The sequence below is a fragment of the Myxocyprinus asiaticus genome, chromosome 41, assembly GCF_019703515.2.
Source record: "Myxocyprinus asiaticus isolate MX2 ecotype Aquarium Trade chromosome 41, UBuf_Myxa_2, whole genome shotgun sequence".
NCBI classification, from domain to species: domain Eukaryota; kingdom Metazoa; phylum Chordata; class Actinopteri; order Cypriniformes; family Catostomidae; genus Myxocyprinus; species Myxocyprinus asiaticus.
In genome coordinates this window covers 13941994-13969955 of record NC_059384.1, presented here as the reverse complement: position 1 = coordinate 13969955, position 27962 = coordinate 13941994, and the positions used below count along the sequence as shown (strand labels likewise).

The 27962-nt window shown below is 35.2% G+C and overlaps 2 protein-coding genes and 2 pseudogenes across 3 annotated transcripts in view; 2 read left to right on the top strand and 2 right to left on the bottom strand.

Annotated features, from left to right (window-relative positions):
• Positions 1–1548, top strand: part of LOC127432016 (chondrolectin-like) — a 40904-nt gene extending 39356 nt beyond the window's left edge. Inside the window, exon 8 of one of the 2 annotated variants that reach the window (XM_051682748.1) lies at positions 100–1548. In XM_051682748.1, coding sequence (XP_051538708.1) covers positions 100–184 — 85 coding nt within the window. In that variant the 3' untranslated portion in view covers positions 185–1548. The remainder of the gene's footprint in view (positions 1–99) is intronic. The other variant, XM_051682747.1, reaches the window with a different exon arrangement.
• Positions 1549–3410: 1862 nt separating this feature from the next.
• lyz (lysozyme) lies at positions 3411–5000 on the bottom strand. The gene is made up of 4 exons (XM_051682817.1): positions 4806–5000; positions 4466–4621; positions 3836–3911; positions 3411–3645 (listed from the first exon to the last, which is right to left on the bottom strand). The coding sequence occupies exons 1-4, from the start codon at positions 4939–4941 to the stop codon at positions 3576–3578; spliced, it is 438 nt and encodes a 145-aa protein (XP_051538777.1). The 5' UTR covers positions 4942–5000; the 3' UTR covers positions 3411–3575.
• A 2746-nt stretch (positions 5001–7746) lies between these two features.
• Positions 7747–13272, bottom strand: LOC127431701 (ATP-binding cassette sub-family C member 2-like; annotated as a pseudogene).
• A 7949-nt stretch (positions 13273–21221) lies between these two features.
• On the top strand, positions 21222–26614 carry LOC127431700 (stomatin-like; annotated as a pseudogene).
• Positions 26615–27962: the final 1348 nt, after the last annotated feature.

The following is a 27962-nucleotide window of genomic DNA, read 5'->3' as shown; positions in this document are numbered from 1 at the left end:
CAAACCCTTATGAAACACCAAATTAACACTAAGTAAACAACGTGGAAATACTGTAATAAGCTTTTATAAAACTCTTAATGTTTACTTTGTTTTGTACAGCAAACCACGGACCAAAACGAGCATTAACCAATCAACTCTCTGGATCTCTAAGACACCAAAGTTAGACAGCAGCATGGAGGTTTAAAGATCCACAAATCATCTCTACAATTCAAGCAGCTTTCTGAATTTTTCAACTATGCTGCTTAATCTGCAATATACTTGTCTGGTTGGTAGTTGTGTGTGAGATTTAATAATACAAGTTCAAATGTGCAATGTAGTTACACATGTATCACTTTTCTGTGCAAATGTTGTGCTTACGGCTGCTCCTCAGCCTCTCACTAATGACTCAAATGTATTATTTCCTTTCATTTACCAAGAACTGCTTTGAGTTTCCAATTTGCTCTCATGAATTTCTTCTCTATTTCATGTTTCCTGTCAGATAGTCTGACCTGAGGGTGCTGAGGATTGCTTAGGGAGGGTAAATACTAATTGGCACCAAGCACAGTGGGCAATTAATTTACTGTAATTAAGACAAATACAAGTGGGAACCACATAAAAAGAGGAATTAAGAGTTCCCACTGACAGCAAATAGGGTCACACAAATTGAAGCAAGTGACACAGTAAAGAAATTACTCACTAAAAGAGCATGAAAAAATAAAACATGAAACAGCATAAGACAGCTTCAAAAGGTTAATGAGGTATTAGAAAAAGGGGACTTTATTTCTAACTATTTAAGAAGGGAGAGGCTTATTTTAAAACTTTCGTCAAACATTTCTCCTCATACAGTATGATGCACATGCAATGTTGCAACAATATAGTGTAAAGTTACATACAACTGATCATTCTAAAACCCTAAATTGATGTTAAAACGTGATCATTCTTTAAATTATGGAAGGATTGGCTTATATAGTGACTGATATGTAGCTTTAAAGCTTATGGGGAGGTTGTAATCAAAACTAACATAATAAGGAAATAGAGTTGTACATAATTTTTGTAAAATGCAACGGCAAAGCTGTTATAAAACTGTTTTTTGCATGTGAATATTTCATCAATTCGACCTTTTACAGTATTGCATATAGAAAATAAGCAGTTACTTGTGCTTTCACAGCTAAAACAGGAAAATGATGGTTTGCAACATAGTAATAATTGTGTCATTTACCGAAATTAGTCAGTTAGAAGTCTGTTTGTAGAGGAAGATTCTGTCTTCTGTTTCTGTGAGTGTGGGTCTATTCTGTGTTTGAATTTGAAATGTGCTATTAATACTTTTTTATATTTTTGAGAGAGGCGAATTGGACAAGTGTAAATGGATTAAACATATATAATTTTGAAGATGTTTTAGTAAGTTTTTATGGCTCTAAAATGGTTACATTTCTTTGTTTGTAGTCTCCCTGCATAAACACTTGAACCAAAAAGTGTTTTGAGTTTAAATATTTATCTGTATTATTTTTTGTGATTTGTCACAGAATAAAATGCTTAATGTAGGTTTTTGTTGATATACTTTAAATGAATAGCAAAGTCCTTATCACTGCTTTTCATTTCCTCAAACAAATGTTTCTTTTGTGAAAATACCTTAGCTCCATCTAACCCATAGATCAAGGTTGAATTTGAACGCAAATATCCACTGGCAATTGCACCATTTGTATTGATGTTTATGAGAAACAGCCAGAAAGTTCATGGCCATGAATTTAAAAAGAGGCAGAGATCAGAATGCTTTCAGGGGGTCCAGCTGGCAGGCAGAGTTAGAACGAGACATAAGACAAATGAACTGGACTGCATTAACACTGAAAAGATGTGGTACTTTGTATGCAATTTACCCTGGTCTGCAATTAGTGACAGCAGAGACTTTAAAGCACACTGCTAATTATGGAGCCAATTAAACTAATCAGTCCTTCGGCTTCGACAGAAGAACTCACGTCACACACTCAGGATCTGGTAATTATAGATATGACTGTAATCACTAGTGTGGTGGCACAGGGTAGAATTAAAGAAACAAACCCTTTCCCATCTGGAGAGGGGGGTGATTTTAGCCTATTAGAGATACACAACACAAACGTCTCACTCTCCACCCGATCAAGATACAAACACAGCTCTTCACATCTCTCTATTTAAATTGGAATACAGTTAGTCAATGATGAAAACAAAACGAGATCTCCCCTCATCCTGCAAGCTGTAAATCTTAACTGTGCTCCAAATGTCAAAGCCATCAGATGCTAATCAATGTGGTTACAGTAATGATAATCAGTGTATGTGATTGCACTCAGGTGGGCTTTGCATGTTTGTGATGGTGGATGCATTTCATTGATTTTAATGTGTACATAATTGAAGGTGGGGAAAAGAATCAAACCTTACGCTTAACTGTGATTCCACAATTGGTACCACACCTAATCATAAGTTTACAAATGGTAGCATTTTGTTGCAGGCGCCGTATTAGATTCTGACTCTAGATTCTCACTTTCTATGAAGCCCATATTTATAATGATTTGTAAAGGCATTATAATGCATTAAGAAATGTCTCATAATACATCTTATAATATGTTACAACTTCTCATAAATAATTATAACCACAATTATATATAATACATAATAATAATGACCTATTCATAGTTATACCTTAGAGTATAATGCATAATAACACAAGCAACAATACACTATACTGTATACCATATTATACTATAACTATAAATATATCAGAAACTCTAAATATTTAATGTTGATCACACATGTAGCCAATCTTCTTGGGTGTAAACACACCCAAAAAAAAAAAAAAAAAATTTATTCTATACTGGGCTCTATTCAATTAACTTTCAATTTGTGCATCTTATTTGGAGACTTATTTTATAAATAATTTCCATTATATAAGTTTGACTTTTAAGTTATTGTATGTTACAAGTTTATGTTATGGCTGTTTATAAGAATATATTGCTTTTGTAACTTTACTTAAAGCAGGCAAAGACCACTTATAATATGATAACATCATAAAGCCTTTTGACGGTTTACACTATGCTGCTTTTGCATGACAGCACTTATACGATTAACTTTATTTACATCTGCTGCATTAAAATTGGAGGTTGCTTGTGTTATTATGGATTATACTCTAAAGTATAACTATGAATAGGGGAAGTCTTGTAATGTATTATAACTGTATTTATACTTATTTATGAGAAGTTATAACTTATTATAAGGTGTATGATGAGACAATATGAATGCAAAATAATGCATTTGTAATGCCTTTACAATGCATAATAAATATGGGCTTCATAGAAAGCGTTACCACTGCTACATCAGCTTTATCCAAAAGGAATAGATAACTACAAAAAATGTATTCAACAATGTGCTTAAATCAGATAGAAAAGCATTACCAGCACAGATGATTTATAATTTGGGAAGATGCTTTAATATACACCACAAGACCTGAACAAAGCATGGTTACAAATATTAATGAAAACAATTGTGTTTTAGTTTGAAATGTTACATCTGTTAAGAGGTTAAAATGCATTTATAGCTAATTCAAGTTTTCCAAAGCAATCAGGGCCTTGTTAGTGATCATCACAACCCTTCACCCAGCGTGACATTTTACTGCCATTACAGTAACTATCCCAGGTGTCCCTGCATACACAAAGATCAACAAAACCATTATGTCAAAATCATAAATGCATGACAGGATCAATATATGCAGATAGTGTGGATTAATAAGCAGAACTTGAGGCCAAACTCCTCAAGGAACAAGTATCCTTTGTTATGGGCTTTGTTTGGATTAAAACCCATAATCTGCTATGTGTATCCAATGAATACCTACCATGCTTTCAGGCCTTCAGCTTTCACAATGAGCTTTGCACAGTCAACTGAAGCTTTTAAGTCATCCCTCAGCAAATCTATCAAAGGGGAAATATTATGTTCAATCTAAACAAACGTTTTACACACAAACGACATACAGTGGGGTTCAAGACTCAGAGATCACGAGTGAAAATGCTGCGATTTTGCATTTTTCAAATTTTATACACTGATCCCTTTATTAGAAACACGATGGTCCTAATAAAGTGCCAGACATGTTCTTCTACTGTTGTAGCTCATCCACCTCAATGTTCGACGTGTTGTGCATTCTGAGATGCAAATCTGTCCTTTACAAACATATTGCCATGGTCAATGTCACACATTTGCTTATTGAAAAGAGTAGAATCTTTAATATTTCAAGTTTATTTTACATAATAATGTTTTTTTTTTTCTTGTTTCTTTTCTTTTTTAATCCTAAAACTTTCAGTTTATTTCAAGGTTTAAATAAAAATTTGAATACCAAATTTACAATGTGGTCTCAGACTTTTGGACCTCACTTGTTTATCACAGGAAAAAAGCTAACAAAAACCTAAATTTTAACTGCTAATCAAATCGATTGATATGGACACATGGAATTCATTAGGGAGTAAAGTACCAGCACAGGGCATTTTGCACTTGTTTTTTCCTCCTGCAGTGCCATCATCACACCATTTGAAACTGTTTATCTGGAAGATGCCATAGTCTTTGCCAACATCAGCCGTTCGCACTTTGTGGGTCTTAAACTTGCTTTCCCAGAAGGCTGTGCACACATCTGTTGAAATTAAGTGAAGGGTTTAAACCAAAGTTTTATCAGATAACAAAATAAATCACGTTGAAGCTGTTTGCTTTACATTTTATTTTACTTTTGAAGTGGATCCAGCTCATTAATATAATCATATCAAATATGTAAAAAAACACAGTTGCATAGATGAGACTTAAGTCATAGATGTACTCACAGTTGCCAACTGAGAATCCTTCAAAGCCATCAAGTCCCTCTTTCTTGAATATACGGACAACATCACAGCGACTCAGCCTGATGCTCTCACATGAGGACAGCCACATCAGACACACAACCACAATAGCCACCCTCATGATATCTTCAGTGCTGCTTTGTCAATATCTGCTCTCTAATGGAGTTATGATGGAGTGTACAGGCTGTCAAGTGGGATTATTTATAGGTGATTTTAAAGGTTTGTGTTGCAACCTGTTTTTCACAAGTGCATGCAGTTGGATTTCTAGATGCTGTTGCTCCAGTTATTGCTGCTGAGGCAATAACTGACTTTGGGTTGTTTTGATGTTCTATTTTACATCTGGAATCAAAACTCTTTTTCTTTCTTTCTTTCAGTAACACTTTATTTTACAGTGTCCTTGTTATACATATTACATGTATTGACTATAGTAATAACAGTAAATTATGCATAATTACAAGTAACTAACCCTAATCCAAACCATAACCATATAGTAATTACATGTTAATTAATATTACTCAGTACTTACTTGTGTAATTACACTGTAACAAGGATATTGTAAAATAAAGTGTTACCCTTCTTACTTTCTCTCTCTCTCTTTCTTTAATTCCAAAAGCATATAAAATAAATAAATAAAATAAAATAAAATGAGCATAAAGCAGAGAAAGCAAAAGAAATATCTTGATTTTCAAAAAAGCCATGTTTATTCGAATTTTTTTTCTTCTCCCAGTCAGAGCAACTGCTAACATTCAGTCTAATATAACAAAAATGTGCATTTAAAATGTTATACCAAAGTAAGTTCTTCGTAACATAAGGGTTAGGTGTTGAAATCAGCACAAATCAAAGATACGAAAAAAGTTACATTATGGAAAATTGTGAAAAAACTGTTAAAAGGTTAATGCAATTCAAAAGCGCTATGAACTGACAATAACTGCAAAGGAAATGGAGAGAAGGGAATGTGTCGACAGACAGCTCAAACGGCAAAATTATGTAAGACACAGTCACTGGGCATAACCACAACCAACCCTTTAAATGGAAGTACCTACAAGACCTGCTGCTTGGTTCTTATTTATTTATTTAGTATTTTACTTAATACGCTAATTCTGTTTCATGGTAAAACACTCCAATAAATATCAAAAATGTAAAAATATCATTTTGTTAAAAATTATAAGAAATTGAACATTCATGACAAAACAATTCAGTTAAAAACAGCTCTATTTGAGGTATCATTAAACAAAAATTTGGTAAACTGGATCACTCTTGGTAGTACGTGTGTGAGCTTGTGTTTACCAAATAGTTTTGCTTCAGCTAAGTGGCAGAAACAAGTTGTGAAATTAAGATTTAAATATTTTACATTTAAAATAACCTACCCCACAACATAACTTGGGGCAGGGACGTGCACAGACATTTTGGGGGGCAGGGGCTCAAGTGGAAAAAAGGGCACTTCTCATAATTATTTATTAATTTTTTTTTTTTTTTAAACAAAATGTTAAATATATTAACACAACTCTGACTTCCTTACCAGTTTATTTGAATTCCCTCACACTCATGCAATTGTTTCATGCTCAACAGATTTCTACAAAATAATCAGTTCACACAGAGACCATGGTCTTCTTTAGTATTCATTAAGTTTATCACAAGAGCAGGCAACAGCAAAGGAAACTATGCCACAATGTGCATGTTTTCTGTTTCTACTTTCAAGTATATATTTAGAATAAATGACTGCACCAAGGAGAGGGACATAGTTTCACTAATAATTTGTTTATTTTGCACAAGGCGATAAATCGTTTTTAATTATTTTGGTGTTATTGGACCACTGTATCATGTAAAGATCTATCAGCATACAACAAACTAATAGAATGGATAGTTATTAGATGAGGAGCCTACGATCAAAATGATGAAGTTACTGTTTAAGGCAGGACACTTTTTTCATGTAGTGGTCAATTTTGAGATTTTGGTCTATTTCAAAAATACACATTTAGATGGTGTTTGTTTTAAGCCTACTACCCTCTGTCTTTTTGCATCTGTAGATTTCTTCTAAATTAACCAAAACAAGCTAATCTGCATATTTAAACATAACATTTCAGGGGAAAAGACTCTTGATGTAAGTCATTAACTGGGGAAGTTCTGTGGTGATATGCTTTAGTTATTTTGTTTATCCTATTCACCTGCAGTGCCTTGTCAAATGTATCCAAATTAGTGCATTTCAATTAGTTACTGCCTAATTTTTATATCAATGTAGCAATTGTAATGACGTTATTAGACACAAATTTTACTGTATTCACCTGTAGTGTCTCCATTAAGTACAAAAAATATTAGCCTGTATGGCCATGATATATTGCCTTAGCTAAACTTTAGCTCATGAGTCATGCATGTTAGCAAGACACAAGTTAACTATATTTGTCTTTTGGCTAATTAGAAAAACTAGTAAAGTCGAGGCACTGGTAGCTTAGTCTTTTGTTCATCACCACTCACCTCCACACAAGCCAAGAAAAACACAACTGGGATAGGAGCTGGGAGGGGCTGCTGCCTGCCTGTCTGTGTGTCTGATGTGCCGATGTGTGCTGCACTGTTGTGCGGAGACGCGGAGGGAGAGAGAGGGCGAGAGAGTGGGAGGGAAGGCATCGGAACTCTCATCTCCCGACCTGATATTTTGATCTTTTATTCAATAAATATATTTGTTTGACAGGGAAGCTGTGCGTTTCATTTATATTCATTTATATATGAAAAAAAAAAGAAAGAAAGAAAAATGCACCCCAGAAAAAAGGGCACTTTCTCTCGAGGAAGAAAAAGGGCAGGTACTCAAGCCCCCTTTAATGTCTATGTGTGCACGTGCCTGACTTGGGGAAGTTTTGCATTTGTGGTCTACTTTTTTCTCAGTGTAATCTATCCAAAAGCATTAAAAATCTTAAATAAATTATGCCTGCTATGATTTAATAAAACTGGAACCAATTTCCAATGATGAAGTAATCAGCATTTGATGCAAGATTACAGGTAAATCCCCTCCTTAAAACAAGTCTCCTCTCATTGACTTAATAACGGCCCCTGCTGGAGGAGAGTGGAAGGGGCATCAAACTTCAAAGCTTGTACCTTATTCAATACCAGCATCCTGGGGGAGTAACAACAGGTAGGTAACCATAAATAACCTTCTTGGATACTTGAAATCAATCGAATAACTGAATGACTCACAGGTTGATTAAAAAAACTGACTGATCCTGACCTGTCTGTGTGCAGGACAGTGAGTGGATTCTGAGTGAGCCGCAGCACAGTGCAGTCTTTAAACTCAGTGTGGATCAACTGTTGGACCAGATGCTCGGCTTCTAGGTCCACACAAGGAAGAGCCTCTTCCACATGCAGAATTTTGACCCTTTCCAGCACGGCTCTAGCCAAACATAGCAACCTCCTCTGCCCAAGGCTTATACAACATAACAAAGACAAATATTTAACCCATAACAACTATTTGTTTGTTTTGACAATACATAAAGGTTGCTTCATAATGCAACACAATCATACGCTCATATATCTATGCTAAGACAACTTTTAAAGATAACTTTATAATAAGGTTTTATGTTAACATCAATTAACACAATAGTTAACATGCACTAAAAATACTTTTACAGTAGCTTAATGTTAATTTCTACATTTGCTAATATTTTTTTTACATTAAAAGTTGTATAGGTTAACATTGATGCGTTATGAGCCAACATGAACTAAGAATGAGTTAAATTGACATTCACCAAGATTAATAACTGCTGTATCGTGTTAGTGCATGATCCCTAATGCATTTATGTTAAAGGAGCAAAATGTAACATTGATATCAAGTGTTTAAAATGGGTACTGCAGTCCAAATTCAAAATATTGGAGAGAGTTGTCTCTCCTGCCCCCTCCTCCCCAGACTTGAAGCTCACACAGGTTGCCAGGTTGAGGACACGCAACAGGAATGAGCAAACTGACAATGGCAAGCGATGAGCCTTACACTGCAAGCTGATCAGCTATAATGTATACGTTTGCAGTGTTTTTATTGTTTGCAAATTATAAACCAGCTCATGTGGATTTTGTATAACTCTGTCAATGTTAGCTAGATGTATTGCTGGCTTCCATGGCTGCAGCGCACTGTGTTTGCCTGCTAACTTGTTTCAAATCTGGCAAGCCGGGGTGTCAAAAATCTATTGGGAAATGGGCGAGATCACACAGGCCAAAACACAAACAGAAATTCCGGCCCAGAACAGACATTTCAAAGTAGAATATACTGGCTGTAGCACTGTTTTCAGAGAAGTCAGTATTTCAGCTTAGCATGTTTCCTAAATCTCTGATAACATATTATGAAAATTTGATGCTTTAGTAAAGTAAATATATTACATATTGCTCCTTTAAGGTATAGAATCTTATTGTAAAGTGTAACGCCTGTTTTACACTGCACGCCGAAGCAGGACAGAAGCAGTGCATATTTTTTCTGGCGTCCATGTTAAAAAAAAATGTTATTTACATCGTAAGCAGAAGCAGCGCATAAGCAGCAGTGCAGCGGGAGTTTCGGCACCGAGTCTATTTTTGCTGCACTGCTCACGCTAAATTAATGTGAAAGTGCACTGTTGATGGACATCATGAAGATGAGGTGACACAAAAAAGTAGATATTGCACAGATTAAGCATATATTTGTAGTCTAGTGTGTTTTTGTTTTAATTAATTACAAATCTCGAAGGAAACGACCTTTTTATGACAAAAACAAAATTTAATTATTATATTTATTAAGCTTAAGCAGACATACGGTTTAATAATTTAAAACTACAGCATACTACAAGTCATAGCCTTAAAAAAATTAAACTGCCCTTCTATAAACTGTTACATTGAGATCAGGTCTAAAGGGTTAACAGCAATACACATATACAGCCGAGTGTGCTGTCAAATGTAAATAAATGCATGCAACAGCATGTGTGGTCAATAAATTTAGAACTGATCTCAGTCTTGTATTGAAAGACACTTGTATTACACTGTTCTGTTGCCCTCAATTTTTTATAAGGATTAATTAGCAAAGGAAAAAACATGGTTGTTGGTGAAGATGGTGAGTTAACATACTGGAAGTGCGTGCTTTTTGCAAGGAAAGTACTCAGCACTTAAATGTTTTGGCTGTTGTTTGAACAGAGATACTGTTATTCAATGGTTGTGCATAATTAAATTTTTCGGACTATATTATTAAGTGTGATCGAGCCAAACCGAGTGATCAATCCGTCATTTGTTGTGAAAAACAACATTCAGGCTCATTGTCCTCCCCCTCCCCTAAATAATGATGTTTAAAAATGAGCAGAGCTTATTGTGTTGGCTGTCACTACATTAAATAATTCTACAAGTCTGCATTAGATAACATCAGCATCATGTAAATAAATTTCATGACGATCAAGCTTGTAACACTTATCAATAGCTCACTCCTGATAACCATTTTATAAATTAATTTTCTGTATTGAGCGCAGCAGTTTCTGCAACAGAAACTCTGCTGGTGTGAAAGCAACCACGTTGTTTGCTGCGAAATTGTCATGATGCACTTCATCGGTTCGGCTCACACACTGCTTCGGTGTGCAATGTAAAACAGGCGTTATAGATAACAAGGCCAAATTTAATCCGGTGACTTTTTCATGCATTGTCTTCACTGATTTAAAGAGAAAATGTGCAGATTGGATTTAAGTGTGATAAAATGTGTAAAATATTCTCTAAAATATTTAATAAATCAAACATGCCAAGGGCAGGGGATATGTAGAATTTTATGAATGACTGGAGTTCCAATTCTGTGGAAATGTGTGGAATTTTCTGCAGGTGCAGATTCCATGTGGGCCTACAAATAACTACATTCTGGTACAATATATTGCTTTGAATGTTACATAAACATGTACATTGGCTTGAGGCATCAAAATATCTACCAGAATTCCCACACACTTGAGAACAAGGGACGTCTTCTGTGCTGGGTGCAGCAGCTGAGCAGGCAATTGTCGAACCTGCTCCTTTAAATGGCAGAGTTCCAGAACCAGCCACACCTGTGCATCAGTATGCTGAGCAAAGGGGTGCAGATTAGCCCTGAGGGGACCCGAGAACAGTATAGGAACCTGTAGTGCATAACATACCTTGATGAAAACATTAACTGGATAATGCCTGTTACTGGTGGAGCCTGGGTAAACTTCTGGATTGCGCACGATTTTTAATAACATTCTTTCTACCACACCCAGTGAAATAGTTCTGTTACCTGTCAACACTCCTTCCCCTCAAGTCTTTAATTGGTTTGGCTCTGGCTGCATCTCTGCCCCTTTTCTCTTGTTTGGAAAGGTAATATTGTTTCACTTGCCTGAGAAATGATTCGCTGACGGCTGCACAGGTTGTGTAAACCCACACAGGCAATGTTTACACTGTCAATCAGAACAGCACCACTGCTTGGTTCCACTGCCTGGAACAGACAGTTCACCAAGCGATCAGTGTCTGCCTTTTCCTTGCTCACGACCCCAATCTGTGTGTATATACGCAAACATCAGCCTAAAACTTACATATCTATCTATCTATAACATCCATGCATTTTTAAATGTAGCTTAAGTATCCAAATACATTTGTATATGCACCCTCACATTCAACATTCAAAGTACCTTCTCTCCTTTTAAAATGAGATTAAGTCCCCTAATAGCTGGCTAGCGGAACTTAACCTCTCCCTGTTGTGGCCAGTCAAATGGTGCTCTGTAGGTGACTGTCGATGCAGCCTGGGTTAAAGTGGGGGCAGCCATTAGTTCAATGCTTTTCCTAGAAGGGTTATGAAATCCAATGACACTCATCTAATGATTTGACTAGGCATCCTCTTTGGAATGCAGTACACAATGAATTTGGCCATTTATGGTTAGGGGTGGGGTGGTGTGAAGATGCAAACAAAGGGAGGTGCATTTATATGTGTTTAAATAGCATTATGTTATCCTGTACCACCTCCTCCATTTTGGCAAATTCACAGACTCTTTGTATGCTCAACATGTCAATGTTGACATCAGAGGCAGCTTCAGTGTACCGGTGAAGAGCTTCTCTAATCTGTAACAAAATCTTAATTGTTATCATAATCATAATGAATTAATCAAATAAAACTCAGGATATGTAATGTTTCAGGACAGTTGAACTCACACTGAAAGCACAGATGAAGACCAGAGCCACAAGTCTGGTTGAGTCGGACCAAGAAAAGCACAATCCCAGCAACAGCATTTAGCTGCAACGCAACCCAACTGTACACAAAAAGACAGATGATGGTCATAAAGTGATCGCATTACTTATTCAAAGCTGCTGTAAATGTGATGTTTATATGACATGTTTAAATAATTTTCTTATGGAGTATTCTTGTTTTCCAGTATAAAATATGACAAAAAATTCTTAAAACAAGATAAATGTATTTTAAAATTGCATAAAAAATTTTTAATCTTGTTTTCAGAGAAATCTTACGAAATGTTGTAACATTTATGTTTATAACATGAAAAATTATTCAAAAGGAAAAGTTTTGTTTTCCTGTTTAAAGCATAAATCTCACTAAATGACATTTAGTGAGATTTAAAATGACACTGTAAATATGTCATTCTGCTTCTCAAGTTATTTTTTTCTAGTTCAGATATTTTTTTTTTACCAGAAAATAAGACAAAAACACTCAGTAAGATTTTTTTTATATTTTTTCTGTGTAAATGTTTCTGTTTACATTTTTATTTGAAGCTGAATTATTTAATGCATGGCTGAAACAAATACAATCAGGTTTAAAAGTCCAAATTGAAAATCTGGGATTCAAAATCTCTTTTAAACCTGGAAATAAACAAAGTATTTGAAAACATTTAAAATTTTAAAACAAACAAACAATGCAATGTAAAATACATTTTTAAGAATTTGCACTATTTCTAAGTCATTAATGTAATTTAAGCAAATTTACAATATTGACCATGTTAACTGCTGAGATAACAAGGATCATAAGGTTTTGCACAAACCTGTGGAGCCCATACCAGTTCAAGTCATTCTGTCATTAAAGAAAAAAGGGACATACCAAATAGGAAAAAAAAATAATGTTAAAGAAACCTTTAACTTTAACATTAAAAAATAAATAACTAAATAAAAAAAAATGCATTTTCACAATTGGTCTTTTAAACCCCACTCTATGTTAAATGAGAGTCTACCGACCTGACAATATAGATTTTATTTTTATTTTTTTTACAATAATTGCCATAGTGCACAGTTGTGTTGTTCAATATACAGTAGATAGTCACAAACGAATGTTACATTCAAATGGTGCCCCCTAGGGTACAACTATAGTGCTGCGACAATCAGTGAAAGCAATAAGCACAACATTTAAACTTTCTGTGATGATTCTGTTATACTTGACCAGCAGGTTTTGATTCATTGCTTGAAGCCAGCGCTGCTGACACACCTCCGTGTGAGAAGTGACTGAAACAATTGGGTTTGTCTCCATGTTTCTGATTTGGATGTGAGCTGATGAGAAATGAAACTGAAAGATGAACAAGGAATTCAAGAAAGGCATTTCAATATAACGATCTTTTATAAACATGTTGCCTCAAACAAAAACAATGTTTGATATTAGGTGGTGATTGGAACACGTAACAATCTTTGAACATCCAAACATGTAAACACATTTAGGTGAATCACCCATACCTGAATTTGATGACCTGCTTTTAAAACTTACAAAAAAATATTATTGGTAAGTACCTTTTGAAATAGTTGGTGATATCTGTCCTCATCAGAATCACTATGCTTATCTCTTTTACACCTGTAAAACAACAGAATATTTAGGCTGTATGTACACGGGTAGTAATGTAGGGAAGTTGACGTGTCCTGGCTGTGGTGTGATCTAAAACTATTTAACCCTCTTATGGTCTTTGGTCATTTTTGAATGGAATCAATCACTTTTGCTGATTTAATAAAAATGGTTTCCTTTATCTGAGTGGTACAAGACTTAGTGACTTTTCCTCCACTTGCCCTCTGAACATAAAAAAAGAAAAGAAATGTGGGCATGATTCCACAAGTGGTCATTAAAAAAAAAAAAAAAAAAGCGACACCTTTTGTCTGCACAATTGACCACCCATTGAAAATCAATGGGAAAGACCATGACACAAAGAAATTTTTTTTTTTTAATCTGTCATATTCAATCAAAAAATCAGCCACAACGCAGGAAAACCCAACCATAAAAATAAAGGGTGAGACTATAAAACATCCAGTGTGCAAAACATACATACCCACTCACACACACACACACACACACACACACACATATGAACTGGTGAGACTATAACACATTTTTTTTATGTGTCAAATAAAACCAATAAATCAGCTACAATACTAAACACACACACTCAGAAATGAGGGGGTGGGACAATAACACACCCACAATGCAGAGCATGCGCACGCACGCACGCACACTCACACACACACACACACACACACACACACACACACAGAAATAAATGGGTGAGACTAAAACAGCCAGGAGGCAGAACACAGAACACACTCATGTGCACACAGTGTTGTATAAAGTATCCATTTTTCATACTTGAGTTAAAGTAAAGATACCTTCATGGAAACTGACTCAAATAAAAGTAGCTCATGAGAAAATGACTTAAGTAAATGTATTAAAGTAACTGATATTAAATTTACTTAAGTATCAAAAAGGAACAGTTCATTAAACCCATGGCAACTTATTTGATTGGTGGTGCTCATCATTTACTCACCCTCATGCCATCCCAGTTGTGTATGACTTTCTTTCATCTGCAGAACGCAAACAAAGATTTTAGAAGCATATTTCAGCTCTATAGGTCAATTCAATGCAAGCGAATGGTGGCCAGACATTTCAAGCTACAAAAAGCACATTAAGGGAGCATAAAGTTATCCATACTACTACAGTGGTTAAATCCATGTCTTCTGAAGTGATTCAGTTGGTTTTGGGTATTTTCACTGTATATCTTGCCATTGCAATCTCTAGGCACGATCATGATTTCAAGCTTGATTTCACTTTCTAGTGCTTGACGCTTGCGCAGAGCCCTAGGTGGCGCTATAGGAAGTGTAATCGAACTTGAAATCCTGATTGCCAAGAAAACTGCTAATGTCAAAATTTATAGTAAAAAAAAAAGAGTTATATTTTGGTCTATTCTCACCCAAAAAACAATTTGATCCGTTCAGAAGACTGATGAATCCACTGGAGTTTTATGGATTACTCTTATGCTGCCTTTATGTGCTTTTTGGAGCTTCAAAGGTCTGGCCACCATTCACTTACATTGAATTGACCTACATAACAGTGATATTCTTCTGAAAATCTTTTTTTGTTTGTGTTCTGTAGAATTATTTTTTTAAGTAATACACATCTTGGATCGAATGAGGGTGAGAAAATTATGAGAGAATTTTCATTTTTAAACGAACCATCCCTTTAATGGTACATTCAAGTCACATCAGAATGATCATATTTATATAAGCCTACAAGCAACCACCCAGCAACCACCCAGAACACCCTGGGAACTGCATAGCAATGTGCTGAAACACAGTTAAAACAACTTAACAGCATAGCAACAACCTGACAACCACCTAGAACACCCTGTCAACTGCAAAGCAATGTGCAAAAAACACAGAAAACAACTTAGCAACAGCATAGTAACGACCTGGCAACCACATACTGTAGCAATGTGCCAAAACACACAGCAGAGATCACCTTGATAACTGCACAGCATGCCCTAGCAACCATCCAGAAAACCCTAGTTACCACATACTGTAGCATAAATGTGCTACAAACAAATATAACACTTTAGCAACCACCAGAAAACTAGTTTTGCTTCAGCAAAGACCATTCACATCTTCATAAAATATAAAAATAAATATTGTTGGACATTTTCATGAGTGCTGGTAATTATTCATACACATCATATCTTGTTTAAATGTAAAATGTGAATGCATATGATTGACTTTTATATGAACAGATCTCCTGGAAAGGCGTGAGACTGATCGCACATAACTTCATTATTTCATAGCTTTCATAATGTTTAAGCCTATACTTATACATTTAATTAGTCGAAAAAAAAAAAAAAAAAAAAAAAAACATTTACTCACATGAGCAGTTTTTTGTTCCCCCCAGAGGAGACAGATGACGGAACAAGTAATCTGGCACGTGCTTCGCTTGTGATTTTGATTCAGATTCGTGATTCACATAACAAATCATTCAGACCGCTTTTTGAATCTTTTTGTTCAGTTCAAAGGAATAAAAGGTAAAAGATTCGACTCAAATGATTCTTTTAACGAAGTAGTAACGTGAAAGTAAAAGTCCAAAGAAATATTTATACTCAAGTAAAGTACAAATATTAAAAAACTGTACTTTGTTACTGTACACCTCTGTCCGTGCACACACTGAGAACAATGATCAAAGAACAAATTCTGAGTGACCCCCTTTATTTTTCAGGAGACCCTCTACTGACTATTATTGTCACAACATGATTTTCAAGTCATGTTATTTATATTTTAGTCACCAGATGGCAGCAATCTCCCTCCAATATATGTCACATTCTCATAATTTCTTCAAGTTTCAACTTATAGAAGTGTAGGTTTTTACTGTACTAAAGTTTCATATATTTGCTTATTTGCATATGCTAATTAATGGTAAAAATTTACATGTAAATAAAAATAGCATTAAATCCCAAAAGAATGTGCATTATTGTATTGTTATTACTTCAGGGAAGAAGAAATTGTATCATTATCATCATTATAAAAATAAAAAAAAAAGTTACACCTTTGCTTTTTCTTGTCAGAAATGACCAAAGGTAGGGCTCATTTATTATTCCCATAGGAGGCAACATTTTCCTAATTGTTTTATTATTATTATGCATGCAAGCTTTATGACCACTTCATATACAGTAATATTTGTACTCTAAAAAGTGCATTTTCACACCGGAGGACCATTTAAAATGAATTAGAGAAGCAAAAAGGTGATTCAAAATGGTGTAAAATCAAAATATACATATTCCATATACAGGCAGGGTGGAGAAACATGGTGTATCTTGTTGATAATGCATCTCCAAGTTCATTAATGTGGGATACAAAGGGAATGTCAGCAGCCTTGTTTGGTCAGTAGGAAGAGGAGAAACAAGCTAATGATTTCCTATTTTATATGAGATTGTATCAGGGCCTATCATCTTTTGAGCAACTGTGCTTCTCTTAATGACATCCTTTCTTGTCCTGCACTAACCATCGTGACTAAAACACACAAGGCCCAGGGATTAAATTGGGATTTGGAAATAAATTCGGTGCTCTGCCACCTTCAAAATAAAATAAAAAAATTGATGGCTGTTTGTTTTTCAATCCATTCCATTGCGCATGTGTATACTCCAGTCCAAGGTTTTGTTTGTTCCAGTAGATCAATTCCAGGACAACCACCAGATTTTAGGGTTCCCCCACCTCTGAAATCTCAGTTCAACCCCTGCCTTCATACACTTTTTGCAATTTCAAAAAGTCATGTATGGACCTACAGAGCTGAGATGTTTTTCTAAAAATCTTTGTTTGTTTTCAGCAGAAGAAAAAAAGTCATACACATCTGGGATGGCATAAGGGTGAGTAAATGATGAGAGAATTATAACAAAACAGCAAATTATAGCACTATTTAGCAAGTGTTTAATCTATAAATCAATAAAATTAATGAAATAAATGCTTTTAAACAATTTGTATATAATCATTAGAAATTATACAAAAGAGAAGTAGGACTATGACAGGATCACATGTGAGGATTAATAACAGAAAAGACCTGGAGTTTATGCAGCATTTCCTTAACACCAGTTCTCAACATAGCAAGCTACTCTCAGGGTGGAGGACCAGAGACAAGCCAGTGTGACTCCCAGCTCTGCCACATGCTCAACCTCCCCTGACAGTAGAGTGTCAGCACTATTGGTGTTGGAATGCAGTTGAGAATTAAGGGAAAGAGACAATGTCTTTCAAATGTAAAGAAGGGAAAAATGGCGGAAATGTGAAACATGGATGAAAAAAGATATAACATTTCAGCAAATAAATACATTTTAGGTAAAAAAGAAGAAATGAATTGCTAACAATCTCAAAAGAAATGTTTTGGTTAGAAAAAATCAGCCTTAAGAGTGATTATAAGCAAAATAATGACCATTAACGTCCTGTAGAGGGCGCCAGCCAGAACAGCTTGTGCTTTGGCTATTGTTACCCTGCTGTGTCTCTCAAACTGCCCCCAGCACCACCACTGAATATGTATATCCCACCCAGTCAAACACAGGCTGCCTCTCACAGAAGAGGACAATCCATCTGAAGATAAGAACCACAGATTAGGTTAAAATCCAGAATATGAAATTACCAAAATCAAACATACAGTTTTAATAGTGTCATGGTCCTAGAACGCAAAGAAGATCAGTCGACAGTCTCAAAAGTACAATTTTGATTAAGTTTTGATGGAAAGTCCATATTGCATAGAGGAGTAAGTAACCAGAAATAGTTTTACTGGAGACCAGCAATCTCTGTATTATTAAAATAATGAAAATAGTTACATTCCATTCCCATCATGCTTTCCATAAAAGCATTCCTGACACAAACAAAAAAGCTCAGTGCTCGGAGCTGTGATATATTCCAGTCTAATTAAAGGGATAGTTCTCCCAAAAATGTATATTCTCTTTATTTACTCACCCTCATTCCATCATAGATGTGTATGACTTACTTTCTTCTGCTGAACACAAACAAAGATTTTTAGAAGAATGTTTTAGCTCTGTAGGTCCTCACAACGCAAGTGAATGGGTACCAACATTTTTAAGCTCCAAAAGCATATAAAGTCAGCATAAAGTAATATATACAACTTCAGTGGTTAAATCTATATCTTTAGAAGTGATATGATATTACAATATTTGAGTCCTTTTTTACTAGTAATCTCCGAGTAATTGCCGATTCACATTCTTTATGCTTATCGCCACCTACTGAGCAAGGAGAATTTATAGTTAAAAAAAAAGACAAATATTGATCTGATTCTCACCCAAACCTATCATATCACTTCTGAAGAGGCTGATTAAACCACTGAAGTGTTGTGGATTACTTTTATGCTGCCTTTGTGCTTTTTGGAGACCTACAGAGCTGAAATATTCTTCTAAAAACCTTTGCTTATGTTCTGCAGAAGAAAAAGTCATAGAGTTTGAGGGTGAGTAAATGATGAGAGAATTTTCATTTTCGAGTGAATTATCCCTTTAAGACAGTGATAAATCAAAATGCACTTACTTGTTTTGTATCTTCATCAGTTACCTCATAGTAATTCTGTTGTTTTTTAAACTCGCGCATGTGGTTGTCATGCACCTGTGGTACATGACAACCACCCTGAAAACTGGGGAGAAAAAAAACTGTTAAAGGCACCTTGGTAGAGAACAAACATTCTTTTGACAGATTTATTTATGGCTTAGCTATTTAACCACCAGTAGTTTATTCGGCTAAGTTGGCAGGACCCTTCTGGCACTGATTCTGAACACAAATATCAGGACATATCTCACAGTAAGGATGCAAAAGAGTCTATATTATGCATTTACAGTAACATAATTGACACTTGATGATTCAAGCTAATATGCATTTAGTAGATAAATATTATAAAGCTAGTATATAAATGTGTATCAATGTAATGCTTAAGATCTTTCATTAAAAAAAAAAACATTTAAAAGGAAAAATATAATTTAATTTAATCAATTTATTTAGGTTTAATATTCAATTAAAAACTGAAAATCAGTTAGTTAAAATAAATATAAATACTAATTATAAATTAAAAAATATTTAATTCGAAAATAAAAATAAATCATATTAGTAAATATAAAATATATGTTTATATTTGTTTATATAAATATAAATACCAACAGTTAAATGTTTTATTTTTTGCATTTGCATTTGCCATTTCTTTCAATTTAATGAGAGCATCTATAATTCTTTTCTACCACAATGTGAACTTCTCCAATGGTCTTGACTCAGTCAAACATTGTTTATGTATCATACAAAAGCATCAATGAAAGTTGTGCTTACCTCATTTCACTAAGGCTTCTATGAAGCTGGCAGCAGTGTTGGGTGTAATGCATTACAAAGAAATTAAGTACTGTAATTAAATTACTTTTTCATTGAAAAAAGTAAGAGATTACTCTTAATTTTTCAATTATTTAATTACAGTTACTTCTGATGAAATTGTGTTAAATACTGTATAGATTTCTATATAAAACAATAGAAATGTAATGTCTTATGTTAAAATGTATGCTTTCTAATTAAATGCAGCACCCTTAAATTCTTTGGCCAGTTCATGAATAATTTATTTGATTTGATATGATTTATTTGAAAATTAAAAGTACAATTTCATGTCTATCCTTATATTTTTCATCTGGTCGAAGCTGATAAGGGTTTTAGAAATTAATTAGTAACAAGTAATGCAATTACTTTTCAGACAGAGTAATTAGTACAGTAATCTAATTACACAGTAGATGTAATTAGTAGTTAGTAATTATTACTTTTTTAGAGTAACTTACTCAACACTGACTGGCAGTGTGTAAAAACAAAAGCAGCAGTGAAACCCTGCAAGACTACATGCGCGTATCTCGAAGCCACACACAACTGGAACAATAGCTGCTTATAGGAAAATAGATAAAGTAGCCAACTTTTCATGCCTTTTAAACTTCCGAATTCATTCATGCTTTACATGTGCTCTAATGTGTTTTGCAATAATTAAACTGTGTTTTCTTTGTGGAATTAAAGCGCTTCTGGAGAATAAATATAGTGGAGCGTGGAGCATGCTCAGATACCCAGTGAGAGAAGTGCGTTTGGATGGGGGCTTGTTTTACATCTGTCAACATCACTATTATATATAGACCCTTTTTTTGAGATGGGTAAGATATATTTTTAAAGCACATTAAAAATACAAATTAAAAAAAAATTGTAGGGTTAGAGTTTAGTTTAAGGTCAGGTTGTATAGATAGACCATATTCAGAGTGTGTTTATTTTTGGATGGGATTCTTGTCACATTACTTTTAAGATGTTAGATATGATGTGAGAGGAGAAAACAGAGATAGAGAATAAAAGTGACAGATAATTTACTTATTTAGGCCTGTCTAAATAATTCATCTCTCTCACTAAACTTAGGATATGTAAACAAACAGATGATATTTGATCATACTGTATTTAAAGGGAGCCTCACAGAATGAGCAAACAAGTAATTGACTTTCTGTTTTAACAGAAGTTCAGTTTTGTTGCTTAGCAACTTACCACGCAAAGGCCTACTGTATGTCGTGCTGTTTTTTGAAAAAGGGACGGTTATGGAAAAAGAGAGCGTATTTAATTGACCTTAAATATCTTGTGCAAAGTAGATTTTTACAATCTGTTAAACAGAAAACAACTTCCAACATGTCTATAATGGTGTCTTCTAAGAATGAGAGGTCCCATAACAAAATTCAGGGCTCGACATCAAGCATTGTCACGTGCTTGTCCTTCGGACAAGTAAACTGGTCATTCACTTATGTAAAAAAGTTAGTTGTCCGGAGAAAAAGAAAAGCCGTTTAAGATTTACAAAATGCATTGAAAATTCTTGCTGCTAAATCAGTTACGATGTATATTGATAACAGATACAGTATGTATATTAAATATATTAAAGGTAGATAATATATTTTAGTTATGTATGTAATTATGTATGTAGCATATTTTTTATGTTATAGTATTAATGTAATTCTAATAATATTAGCCTATTTATTTATATTGGTACACTTATTGAAACTGACTGATTCACATGGCAGAGAAAATAGCTCAGATGCATATATCAGATGGAGCTTTAGAGAGATGAGAGGTGGAGCAGATCTTCAAGATGATGCATAGGCCTGATTTAAGCATTTCAATCCCCGTAATCGAGCTAACATTCGTCATTGAGATTTTAATCAAGCATTAATGTCAAGCCCTGAAAACTGGACCTGTAATTTAGGAAGAGAGTGATACAAATGACACATTTCAGCCAGGTAATTGCCAAGTGACTCCTGCAATATTTTTATTTAGATGATTTTTATGCTAAACAAAGACTAACCTCTTACCTTTGGGTTTTATCAGATGGTGATCAGTCCAGCAGCACTGGATTTTGTGGATACCTCCTTAATTTTTTCTCCTTTCTTTTTGTCGTTCTTCCATTTCCTTTCTTTGTGTGGTGTTGTATGAATGTGAGTTAAGATTTACTTGGCAGGTTTTAATTGTAAGGTATTTGTCTGGGGTTTACATGCTATTACCTCATCAATTCAAGAAGCTGAGGAGGATTAGATATGATATGATATTTTAAATCCACAGATAAAAATGTCTGTAAAACAATTTCCCAAATATATAACCAAAAACTTGATTATCTAAATAACTCAAGAAAGAGTTAAATACAAACAAACAGCTGAAACTATAAAGACACAAATTACATAAACAAATGTAAGATCAGATCACACCAGATCAATATACCAATATCAATTCCTCATTGTCCATCCTTCCATTCATTAAAAGGTTGTCCAGGAATATGAGAGAGCAGTTATTTTCCATTTGGGAAGAATCCATGGCGGTGCTAAAGGACCAGGGTAGGGTTGCACCAGCTATGCGTAAGGTCTTACATAAATTGGGACTTAAAGTTCACACTAAGGACTAAGTCAGTGCTTAATTTGGTTGCACCACCTGTTCTTAAGGCAAGATTTAACTAGTAGGTCGTAAGCTCTCCGTAAAGTAATGCGTAGTCACAAAATATGACGTTTACCTGTATTGATCTGATCCAATAAACAGCCTTCAAATCTGACAGTGTTAAAAAGCTGTGAATTTCAGTTTGATCTTTTTACGTTTGATGTTCAAACCTTGTTTGCTCACGTAACTGTCAGCTGTAATAAATTATATCCCCATTAAAATACGATACGTAATAAAAGTAGATTTGATAAATAGTATAATTGCCCTGTGTAAATAACAATATATAGGAACTGGTATCTAAAATAAATAAGGGGTGATAAATAAATACTAATACAACAGGCTGGAAAAATAGACATTTATTCATTTTAATATCCTGTATATATTTGTAATGTGTTGAAACTTGACGCACCCTGAAAACTGCACCGTTAGAACGGTTTCATGCTGGAGAGCCACTTAAAAGTACGTTTTTTCTCTCTCTCATAAATGTAAATGTCAACATCATACTGTATGTCGAAATGATTGATGCCTGTCACACAAAACATGAGCTCATTGATGTCATAAAATATCAGTCTGCTTTTTTATTCCGTTACTCCTGGTATATTATTTAGTAAATATTTAGTTCATACGTAGGGTTATGTTCTACGTTCTCAAGTTTAATGGGGCAACGCTCAAATATTTAGTAGTGCATAAATTGTGATTTAGTGCCCATTTACGCCACAACTAGGCTAAGTTGTCATTTACGTATAGCTGGTGCAACTAGCCCCTGGTGAGTAACTATTACTTAAGATTATTTCTCCTTTAATTAAAAAAAAAGTATTTAAAAATGAATAAATAAGGAGCATTTTCACCTTACTTCACCTGTTTACTGTACAACTGTACTGTACTGACAGTTTACTTTTCATATTTTAAGATTTGTTCTGGATAATTCCATGTGTGGACACATTTCGGAAGGTAGATATGCGGACAGTGTCTTTCAACATCCCTCTTCAAGAGGTGAGTAATGCACCTGCTTCTCTGAAGAGCCAAATATGTCAAAATATAGTTAAAGATTTCACAGTTAAATGCCTCCGCAGGTGTTGGCCAAAGACACTGTGACTATTATGGTGGATTGTGTCGTCTACTACCGTATCTTCAACCCCACTGTCTCTATTACCAAAGTGAAGAATGCTAATCAAGCCACACAGATGGTGGCACAGACCACTTAAAGAAACATGCTGGGTACCAATAGCCTAGCAGACATCATAAAAGACCGTGAGGAGATATCAGAACAGATGTAGGTAAGAGAACTCTCACAAACCTCACAAACTAACTATTAACATTGTCTCCACCATTTTCTAACATTTCCTTTTCACTCCACATTTTCAGATGAATTTGTTTCACCATCTTTGCATTTAGGACCAGCAAACCAAAAGCAAATTATTTAATGCTCTGTGAAAAACACCCTGGCTATGAAAATGCTCATGCAGACTGCTGTTCATTCTTTGCCTAAAGAATGTATGCTGCATCCAAAAACTGGGGTATCAAAGTGGAACAGGTAGAGCTTAAAGACGTCAAAGTGCCCACCGCTTTGCAGAGAGCCATAGCAGCTGAAGCAGAGACTGCCAGAGACGCCCAGGCCAAGGTGGGAGTCATTGAAAGACTGCTACATGCTTCACACACAAGCACTGACCATAGACTGTCTGTTCTGCAGAGTCTGCCAAATTTAGTCTTATCAGCTTTGCAGCTTTGTGTTGTGTCTGTCGGGGGAGACACAGTGTTCTCTGATTGGTGGATGAACACCTGCAGCCCCCTGCATGCACTCAAAGGGATAGATGAACTGTAACCCCCCTAAGCCAATCAATTTCCATAACAAGGACTGCAGACCGGTAAATCACTGCACAAGTTTGCTGTTCTAGACACTTGCCCTATTTTATTGTCATTGGTTTAATGTTACATTTTGTAATGACTTGCCAGATGAAAGAAAATTGTTAATCTTTTCACTCATTTATCTACCAATCATTCAGTTATTCATTAATGCATCCCTCTATTAATTAGTTCTGAGCTGTGTTTATGTTGCTTATGTTGATCCAATTTCTCCTACACTGCAAAAATAAATAACTAAATAAAAATTACTTTATTGAAGTTTATGCTTAAAACAAGAAAAAACTATTTGCCAATAGGGTAAGAAAAATAAACTTAATTCAAGATATATTCTCTAAAAACAAGCTTTATTATCTGGCTTAAATTATCTTCCCAAATAAATATATCTAGTTTAAAGGATGTTTAGACATTTCAGTGGGAAACAAGACAAAAATACTGATTAAGAAAAAGATTTTTGCTGTGTAAAATTCAGTTAAGAGCTCATACAACGATAACTACAGTATAATAATGGACGTTGTATTGTTGACTGGAAACCTGAGCCTGATTGCTCTCACACTATGGCACAGTGGAAAAACAAACTGGATTTGCTCAATGGAAATTTCAGAGTAATTAGAGGTGTGTGCCAGAGTGTATTGAATAGTGAATTGGGACTGTGTTCATAAAATAAGCTCATTTAAATTTGTTCATGACCTCAAAGAGTTTGATAGATTCCTCTATATTAAAGGGATAATTCACTCAAAAATGTAAATTCTCTCATCATTTACTCACCCTCAGGCCATCCCAAATTTGTATGACTTACTTCTGCTGAACACAAACGAAGATTTGTGGAAGAGTATCTCAGCTTTGTAGGTACAAACAATGAAAGTGAATAGTGACCAGAACTCCAAAAGCTCCAAAAAGGAGATAAAGTCAGAATAAAAGTAATCCACTTTTTTGGGTGCGAACAGACCAAAATATAACTCCTTTTTCACTGTACAACTTGTCATTGCAATCTCTAGGCACAATCATGATTTCAAGCTTGATGACACTTCTTAGTGCTTGATGCATGTGCAGAGCGCTATATAGCGCTATAGGAAGTGAAATTGAGTTTGAAATATCGATCCCTAAGGAGACTGCTGTCAAGGTGTACAGTGAAAAAGGAGTTATATTTTGGTCTGTTCTCACCCAAAACCAACTAGATCGCTTCAGAAGACATTGGAGTCTGGATCGCTTCAGAAGACCACTGCAGTCTGATGGATTATATTTATGCTGACTTTATCTGCTTTCTGGAGCTTCAAAGGCCTGATCACCATTTACTTGCATTGTATGGACCTACAGAGCTGAGATATTCCTCTAAAAATCTCCTTTGTGCATGACACAAGTACATTTCCACCAATTGTTTACAGACAGATTGTTTCACTTTTAATTGACTATATCACAATTCCAGTGGGTCAGACGTTTACATACACTAAGTTAACTGTGCCTTTAAGCAGCTTGGAAAATTCCAGAAAATGATGTCAAGCCTTTAGACATTAGCCAATTAGCCAATTAGCTTCTGATAGAAGGTGTATTGAATTGGCCTACCTTCAAACGCAGTGCCTCTTTGCTTGACATCATGGGAAAATGAAAAGAAATCAGCCAAGACCTCAGAAAAAATTGTGGACCTCCACAAGTCTGGTTCATCCTTGGGAGCAATTTTCAAATGCCTGAAGTTACCACATTCATCTGTACAAACAATAGTACGCAATTATAAACACCATGGGACCATCATACCGCTCAGGAAGGAGAAGCATTCTGTCTCCTAGAGATGAACGTAGTTTGGTGCAAAGTGCAAATCAATCCCAGAACAACAGCAAAGGACATTGTGAAGATACTGGAGGAAACAGGTAGACAAGTAACTATATTCTATATTATGTCCCTGTGCCCAAAACATCTGAAGTGAAATGCCTCAATGACTATTGCCTCTCAAGTGCTTTGAGAGACTCATACTATTGCACATCAAGACGATCATCCCCAAGGATCTAGACAGCCACCAGTTTGCTTACCGAGCAAACAGATCTACTGATGATGCTGTCTCACTTGCACTTCAAACAGCCATGAAACATTTGGAACAGCCAGACACCTATGTTAGGATGCTATTCATTGATTTCAGTTCCACCTTCAACATTATCCTGCACAAACTCATACAGAAACTGGGCAACCTGGGCCAAGCCACTCCACTCTGCCCTGCTGGATTATGGACTTTCTCACCAACAGACCACAACACGTCAGAATAGGTAATCTGTGTGCGTAGCCCAGCCCTATTCACCCTTTTCACTCATGACTACACCCAAATTCACCACTCCAGCACTATAATAAAGTTTGCTGATGACACCACCATTGTGGACCATTTCACCACCATTTCATATCAGGAAATTAGGAAACAGCCTACAGGGAGGAGTTCCAACATCTTGTTGAGTGGTTTACGGACAACAACCTGGCCCTGAATACCACAAAAACCAAAGAGATCATTGTAGACTTCAGAAAATCCATGAAGACCACCCATAACCCTCTAAACAGAGAGGAGGTGGAGAGTGTCAACGACATCAGGTTCCTTGGAGTCTACTTAACAAAAGATCTCACATGGGCCGTCAACACCTCCCACCTGGTGAAGGAAGCACAACAAAGGCTATTCTTCCTAAATTTAATTGTATTGTATACAATGACAATAAAGTGTCTTATGTCTTAATATGTAACGGAAAAAATATAATGAATTGTAATGAGATGCAGACTCTGACTTTTAAACCCCACTGTTAAACCCCAATGTCCAAATCCGGTACCTTTATACAGTATCTGTTTTAGAATGAATTAATCTGCTAACTTTTAACACTAAAGCTTTGTCATCCTTTAAAAAAAATCACCAAATGTTGTGATGTACTGCTTTGTAAAACTTGGGCAATAAAATTCTGTTTACGTTTTTTTTAAATTAAATTTTAGATTTACAATGAAATAAATTAATATGGTGGCACAATTATATTTTTGTCTACAAAACTAATTTCAAACATTTAAGCATACGCCTTCAGATCAAAAGATTTTTAAGATCATGAGAAACATTTCAGGCAAGTGTTTCAAAACTTTTGACTGGTAGTGTATGTCCTTTTTTCCTCTTTTTCTGACCTGATAAAAAGCACCTGGCTGGGATTTCAAAATTGGCTTACATTTTTTTGCCTTTGTCTTCATATTAAGGTACTCTCTACAGTTAGGACTATCATACACTCAGTATATTTGTTACTGTGCATTAAATTTTAAGTGTATACATGTGCTTATGTGATTATTCTGGCTGAGAGGCGGCTGTGGCAGAGCGCGTACTCTTTCAAAGTACTTTTTTACAATTGTTCTTTCTCTCGCTCATGCACCTGCCTGCTCTCTGCACACACGCGCGTATGTCTGTGCACAAGAAAAATATTGCCAGATTGCTCTGCAGCTAGAAAAATCAAGAATGTAAGTACACTTTTAAAAGTATGTTCCCCAATTTTGTGAATTGTTGAATAGAACAACGGTTTCATCACACTCGCGCTTGCCACACATTGTCATTTTCAACTGAAAATGTTGACTATATCGAGAATCATCAAATATACTAAGTAT

Coding starts and splice junctions, on each gene's coding strand:
- lyz (XM_051682817.1), bottom strand. CDS start 4,941: ATGAGGGTGGCTATTGTGGTTGTGTGTCTGATGTGGCTGTCCTCATGT. Junction 3,912..4,465: donor GTGCAAAATGCCCTGTGCTG/GTACTTTACTCC, acceptor CCCCTTTGATAG/ATTTGCTGAGGGATGACTTA. Junction 3,646..3,835: donor GCTGAAGGCCTGAAAGCATG/GTAGGTATTCAT, acceptor TTGTGTATGCAG/GGACACCTGGGATAGTTACT.